This window comes from Phoenix dactylifera, chromosome 3, assembly GCF_009389715.1.
Source record: "Phoenix dactylifera cultivar Barhee BC4 chromosome 3, palm_55x_up_171113_PBpolish2nd_filt_p, whole genome shotgun sequence".
NCBI lineage: Eukaryota > Viridiplantae > Streptophyta > Magnoliopsida > Arecales > Arecaceae > Phoenix > Phoenix dactylifera.
Window position 1 is genome coordinate 5,783,984 of NC_052394.1, and position 7,447 is coordinate 5,791,430.

Genomic DNA, 7,447 nt, shown 5'->3' on the forward strand with positions numbered 1-7,447 from the left:
AACCGAGCACTTACTTGCAAGGTCTTTAGAGAGTTGGTTGTATAGACGAAGTCTGTTGCCATAGAATTCGGGCATGTGGATCACCTGGCCTTCACACATTCCGAATATCGGGCTTAGGCGTTTCGCACGCAGATCGCACTCTATCTATTAGGTTGGCATGAGTTTGGAGATTGCTTAAGCTTTTGAAATTCAAACTTGGCCGTGTACATCTAGTTGTGCTAGATGTCTGTCCTTGACTAGTGTTGCACTGGCTTTATAGCGAGCTTTGGTTGGACGGCTCCTCGATCTGGTGAGCTATGGTCTGTCCCGATGCACACCAAGACCATCTTTGCACGATTGAAGACGAGTGTATTGCTATACTAACCAGCATATTGTGTGGCCACTAAAATAACATGTTTAAATATAATATGCAGAGAAACCAGCAGACTTAGTCCTTAATCCGGCTTATCTTCTCCATGAACCAAGGTTGGTAATGGGCTTCTTTCGTCCCATAGATGTCTCTAGACCTGTGGACCACTTCCTTTCTTTTTAATCATTTCCTCCCTTCAATCTCTCCGTCAGTCCGTCTCAATTCCGTAAAATTCCCAAGCAGAGAAGAAAAACAAAAGTACGTGGTATATTCCAGCAGCAAGCGTCGGGCACCGTCGAACATAAACGGAGTCAGCCGTTGCTGGTACGTCATTCCGTTACTCTAAACTGTGGACTATATAACTCCGTCTAAGTTAGACGGTGGGAATGGGGCTTCAGTTGACTGGTGGTTCAGGTTAGGTGAGCCGAGGGTGGCGGATCAACTGATTACCTTTTTTTAACATCCTCCTCACCTCCCCTCCTAAACGCATCGCCTTCTCTCAATAACTCAATTCTTTTTGGCTTTTTTTGGTTCTTTTCTGTTCGTCTTCTAACCCAATTCCGCTACTCCCAATGCCGAGGCTGTAGCTTTGCCAACTCTGGAATTCTCGTCGGAGAACCTCCGCATATTTGTCTCCTCTCTCTCTCTTTGTGGGGTTCTTGGATTCTATTGCGGTTGGGGTCGAGGTACTGGTGCCATTGTCTGGATCGGATCAAAGGTCTTGATCTTTCGGCTTGACGGTAAGCGCCGTGGGCGATCCTCTTCAGTTGATGAAGGTTTTTTTTTTTTCCCGTTGATTCTAGGGTTTTCCTTTATTTGTTTGGGTTCGGGATTTGAGGTATAAGCCGAGCTATTTCTTAGGGTTTGAGAAAAAGCGTTTGGTTTTCTGGGGATTGGCGGGCTATCGTACCCAGAGGATGAGATGGTTGTTTTATCTTTGGAAGGTCTTGGCTCTGTTTCTTTCTCTCTCTCTTTTTTTTTCTGATGAAAAAAGACTGGATTTTTCTTAATAGAGATTTGATTTCCCTTTATTCGAATGCAGGAAGATAGGTTTTGTCAAGTCTTGGAGGTGTACTCTGTCTGTCTCGTGCTGATTACAATGAGGGATGGAGATTCCGGTTATGGAATCTCCGAAAGTGACCTGAATCGTTGGTGAAAAAGCTTTCCTTTTTTTTTTTTTGTTAATTGGGAGGTTGACACAATGGTTGTTATGGATACAAAGAGTTCAAGAGAAAGAGATGTTCTGATCGACCTGGAAAGCGGCACAAAATCTGTAATAAATGGACAGGAAGCATCCAGAGATGTTGGCTCGAGCGTCGGACAGGCTAAAAAAGTGCTGAATAGAGTATGGAGCGGTTTTGTTAGCGTTGATGGATCTATTAAGGGCGAGGAATCCGTGCATTCGGGAAATAATAAAGCCGAAGGTCCTCTTGCTAATGGAGGAACTTTTGCGGACAAGAGGTTTGGAGGTGAGAAAAAGGTGGGTCTTTTGGGGAAGAAGACAGGAGCAGAGAAGCCTAAGAAGAAGAACTGTAAAAAGCCCCCAAAACCACCCCGGCCTCCTAACTTGCCAGCGTTAGACGCGGCTGATAGGAAGCTGATCAGTGAGATATCTGAGCTTGCTACGTTGAGAAAGGCAAGGATTGAACAGATGAAAGGATTGAAGAAGATGAAGAATGCCAAATCAACATCTTCCAGCATCAACTCGGGTGCCTTGATTATCACTATTCTCTTCTGCCTCGTGATAATTTGGCAAGGTTAGCAGCACACCAAATTATGGTTGCCTCTGCATAATTTTGATCATTGCTTTTTGCTATTGTGGTTTGGCTTGGACTACTGTCATTACTTGCAATTTTGCAATATTAGTTAGGCAAGTTATAAACAATATATATTACACAACAAATTTATGTATGTGCAAACATTCTTGCACCAATCCGATATTGTGCCAAGAAAAGAATTTTCTTGAGTTACTTGTTTGTTTTTTACAATATCCTCGGTCTTACTTGTAACCTTTGTTTGCATTGTTTATTTTCCAAATGGTTGTTACACTGTTGCACCTAGAGGCATAAATTAATTTGAACAGTCGAATGCTTTTGTAGCTTTTTTACTGCTCTCTGCTTCGTATAACAACTATTTCTTCAAATGTTTATGAGTAAAGAAAAAAAGGGCTTGTGTAAACTAATAGTATCTCCAACTGCGATAATGGAAAGAAGCATTACATCTGCAATATGTTTGTCTTATGATTTGTGATGATGCTGTATTTCAAGACTATGACTGCATTCATAAAACATGCTTTAAGTGATCTAATGTCTGCATGGATAGGTAATCCACATTAGGTCTTCTACACAGTTTTGTCCTTGTAAGTTTGTTCTGCCTAGCATGTGCATAACCATCACAATGATACTTTTCATAGTTCACAATGATAAGCATATTTCAGAAGTTAGCATATAGTTCTTATAAAGATCTGGAGTTTTTAAAGTAGATCTTCCCTTTTCATTGTTATGCTTCTTCATAAAGTTATCATTAGTCTTTTCATGGTTTAATTTCCTATGTGTATTATCTAGTCATTGGCATTAGAGTACTGTTTCCTTTTAATCATTTGGCTTCTTTTATTGTTACATAATCATTTGGCTTCTTTAAAGACTTCATAAATGTTTATATAATTTCTGCATTTACTAATTATTTACTGGCTTCTAAAGTAACTCTTCCTTTTTGTCATTAAACTTCTCTGTCTCACAGGACTTTCCTAATTTTAGTTATCTAACTTTACTATGTTCTAACTGGACTTTTTTTTGGGTGATAAGCATCATTTCTTTGGTTTTCAACCTGTTTTTTAACCCCAATTTTGGATTCATTGCCTTTAATGGAACATGACATGTCATCTTCAGAGTAGATGTGATGAATGCTAATGTGCATTAAAATAGACACATGAAATGTTTTTTATCCATTCCTCACTATTCTTGTCTTCAATTTTTCCCCTTATAGGCTGTCATGTTCATCTTTTCAATGTTGATGTTTAGCTCTCTTAGACTTTTGTTGGATGATATTCGCACACACTTTACTGGATATATTTTTTTCAACAAGACTTTCTGACTTGGAGGAGTGTATTTAATGGGTTAATCTATTGGGTTAAGTGGTAAAACAATCAAACGAAAGGGATGTATTTGATGAAGCTGAAACCCTCCTTCCACTTGAATAAGTGTGTGGATGAGTGGCAGTGTAATTTTTCTCAGAAATGAAGAGAAATATAATTAAATGTCATAGAACAGTAATGAAATTTAGGATGTCAATTTGGTCCTTGTTTTTGTTTGTGCATTCAAACTTTACGAGAAAAACTTCTTACATTTCTTTTACTGATGTATCTATTTCTTTGTCCTGATCTGCGATTTTTAGATGGTACTATCGGAAGCAAACCATGATTATCGTGCATCTATGCACTTGCAGCTTCTTCTCCTGTTATGCCAAGGACATTTAAGCACTTGGATGGTCTTGCGAATTGAGCCTCTTGATTACCTTGTAGTCACTTAAAATTACAACTTGTTATTCATTAAATCTAACATAAATGATAGTGGGTTGTATCATGATATGCCATACCACACCGAACCGGACGGTATGGAGCGGACCGTGCTATACTAATTTGGTATCGGTAAACGGTACCAATATTTGATATGCCAAACTAGCCTTCGTACCAGGCGTATCGACAGTAATAGGGCGGCATCAGTACGGGGCTCAGTACCAAGATGACATAGCTTGGGCTGTATTTTTATGAGTATGCCTAGTGACTAATAAAAAAAGTTTCACATTAAGCACGGCTTAACCTCAGTTTAGTTTCACATCCACAAGTTCAGAAGACAATAAGATGCCAAAAGAATGCATATTCCTTTATTATTCTACAAAGAATTTTGGGCAGCTGCTTAGACACTAGGTGGTACTAAGGCAGTCACGGTCAGTTGCAGAAGCAGCTTCTTAAAAATCCAAGCAGAGGCAGGTGTTAGGGGGATGTGCCTTGACACCAAACCCTTAAGCACCTGGGCATCCATGATGGGAAGTGCTCATATATATGTTTGTTTCTGCTCTTTTAGGTTTCTTAACTAGGATTTAGTCAGGGATTTCAGTTCACATGTAGTATCAAGGTTAAAGGATTGAAAGTGGGTTTTGGAAAGAAAAGGTGTGCTATGTATTTGACTGGAGAAAAATGCAGATTTTCCTGATCCCTGGTAAATTAAAGGTGTCAGAAGGTTTAATTTAATTACTGCAGAAATTTTGGTACCTTTACTGCATTCCTATAAAGTTTGGTACCTTTACTGTGTTCCAATTCATTAGTTTCGTTAACTAATGTTTGTTTTTAATGAGTTTCTAGGCAATAATTTTGTGTTAGTTTTAACTCTGGATTATGTACATCATCTTCCACTTTAGTCACATTATAATGACAATCAAAAAGTCTAAGATATCTCACTTTTCATTTTTCAAAATTATGTTATGACATCATCTTCACGTGCAAACTGATTCTGGAAAACTCTCAAAGAACTGTAACTGTGTTGTCTACAAATTTGTGGTATAAGATAATGGATGAGCATAAATTGGCTGGCAATCATAAGTAGTAAGCTGCTTGTTGAAAAAAATCCATTAGAAAATCTCTGCTGAAATGTTTATTGCGTTTTTATATAACATAAACTTTAGTATAAATGCTGTTAGCTCAAATGCTGATTTTAGAAGTGTGCAATCATGTGTCATCAAAGCTAGCATATAAAGTTGATGATGCAAGCCACTAGGCAGTTTTATTTTCTGAATGCCCATATTTGAATGGTTAAATTTCTCATTTTTTAATAGCCCCGGGGCTATTCTTATCAGGACTTTTTTCAAGAGGCAGTTCTACTTTGAGTGTTCTTGGCTCACCTGAATCTTCAGTAGGAACGAGGACCGGATTAATCTCAGTTCAGTTTTACAGTAATGGTTCAGCAATTGGCCCGCATAATTCTAGTTCAGCATCTCCGAAGTATGCTCTCTAGCATGATTTTAAGATTTAACTTTCTTTTTCATCTAATTTGAATATATTAACTAGTCAGGGATGGTTCAAAAGTCAATTATTTTTTTGTAACTTGAACATCATAACACCACTGGATGGGAAAATGCATCCTTTTTTTTTGGTGATCATAATTGCCTTGAATTGGTTTTTATTAATCCTCAAGGCAACCATGACATCTGTCAACGGATATCCAAACCCATAAATAGTTGGAACTTGCGATTGGTATTTGGCCTTGTGTCTATTGGTAAGTTTGGATTTTGTTGGTAATATTGTGTTCTTTTTGCAGCAATGCAGAACCAGTATCGGGGGTGGACGATCATGTGAAAACAATCAGAGGGGCAGGTTGAGCAGCATCTTAAATCCTCTAGAAGCGATGCTAAAAGAATGTGTTTCCAGCATTATCATCCCATTGCAGGGATCAGTGATTGTAACATATTTCCACATAATCCTATGTACATATGAAGACTGTGCCTTTGAGACATTGCATATACGCGACAGTAAGCTTTTTGCTAAGAATTTACTGATCTTTCTCGGCCTCTGTTCTCCTTGGCACATATATGCGACTTTTCCTTCTCTGACCTCATACTCTGGCATTCATATACGTGCTTTTGTTGACAGACCAATTTCCGATAGATAAATATCTTACTAGTGTATAAAATGTGGAGTTGGTTACTCGTGCAATCTTCATTCAAGGTTCCCTCTTTTTTGGGTACAGCATTCAAGGTTCTTAATACCAGGCAGCCTGCTATAAGATGGACAGACTTGAGAACGGATAAAACGTAGCAGCAGGTGCAAGAGGATGGCGTCTTTGAGGATAGTGTTATATAAGATGATGACATAATTCTTCTAGGGCTCACCACCTGGTCTCTGATGCCTTTTGACACTGCATTTCTTTCCGCATTTCTCTGGAGCAGTTCAGCAACTATTACAGGGATCAGTAGTTGAATAGATTGGTACGGTTGGCCTCACATTGATCAACAGTGAATCACCTAACACTTTTTCTTGCCTCCAATGTCCATCCAGGTTAAAGACTCGAAGAGACTAGCCATCGCTTCTATGAGTAGAAATGTTCCATATTTCAGCAAACACCATTTAGGCTCATGAGTCATTCGGTATTTGCTTGGCCAGTGTGTCTGAAGAAGCAAAAGCTCAATGACAGAGCAGTAAGGATGAGCAACTCTAGACCATAGAGTATGCTCGGCCGACGAAATTTCGATAAAGGCTGACTGATAATTTAAGCTAGGGAGATTTAATTGAAGGGATACGGTTTGAGCCCCAAACTTGTTCGGCAAACTTGTTTGGTGCAGGAGACAAGTGGTTGTAGACAAGATCAATATCAAGGACCAATTAGAGGTTATTTTGTTGCTTGTATTTCTGCATGCAGCTGTGATTAGAATGCTGCATTTTGTAGTTACAAGTGTCTTTGCTTCCATCTGGAAACTGCATCTATAATTCATGTTTGATTGCTTGCTTACCCTGCAACTAAGAAGGTGGGATTACCTCCACCAATATTATCATACCATTATCATATCGAGTAATGGTGTTTTTTACTGTTCATGAATGACTGGGGTTACAGATTGTTTTGGTCTTTTGGTATAGAATGGTTGTTTTGCTCTCTTTGATTGAGAAATTGAGTTTTTTTATGTTTTTCTTGTATACAAATGCCATCTTATGCATTATCACCTGATCAGAACATTTAAAGTGTTCCTATTAAATGTTTTTTGTTCATTTTTATTTTTTATTGTTTTGGGGGGGGGTTGGGGGTGGCAAAACCGTAAAAGATAAGAATGAAGAAATGGAAGGCCTTTAGATCCATCATTCAACGCCCGTTCCTACTTTCCATCGCGCCCTCCTCAAATCAAACCAAACCAAAGCATCGATCGCAGGTACGTACGGGTTCGGTTGTATCTTTCACGCGAAAGAATGGCGTCGTCCGTTGGATCGCACCCCGCAGAGATCTGAAAGCGCATCAAACTCCTTCAATCATCCGCTGCACGGATCTCATAGGCCGTCTATTGCGCCATCCGACGGTGCATTCACGCGAAGGAAGGTGAATCCTTCTTTCGCGCGAA

General features: G+C 39.2%; 1 protein-coding gene across 4 annotated transcripts; it reads left to right on the plus strand.

Annotated features, from left to right (window-relative positions):
- The first annotated feature begins 758 nt into the window (after positions 1–758).
- LOC103701010 lies at positions 759–5,912 on the plus strand. Of its 4 annotated transcripts, none has more exons than XM_039124380.1 (5): positions 759–1,125; positions 1,211–1,293; positions 1,392–2,106; positions 5,180–5,345; positions 5,662–5,912. In XM_039124380.1, the coding sequence occupies exons 3-5, from the start codon at positions 1,551–1,553 to the stop codon at positions 5,720–5,722; spliced, it is 783 nt and encodes a 260-aa protein (XP_038980308.1). In that variant the 5' UTR covers positions 759–1,125; positions 1,211–1,293; positions 1,392–1,550; the 3' UTR covers positions 5,723–5,912. The 4 variants fall into 4 exon arrangements, with proteins under 4 accessions (XP_038980308.1, XP_008781159.2, XP_008781158.2 ...); XM_008782937.4 differs by having other exon boundaries at positions 759–1,089; XM_008782936.4 differs by lacking the exon at positions 1,211–1,293 and having other exon boundaries at positions 762–1,089.
- Positions 5,913–7,447: the final 1,535 nt, after the last annotated feature.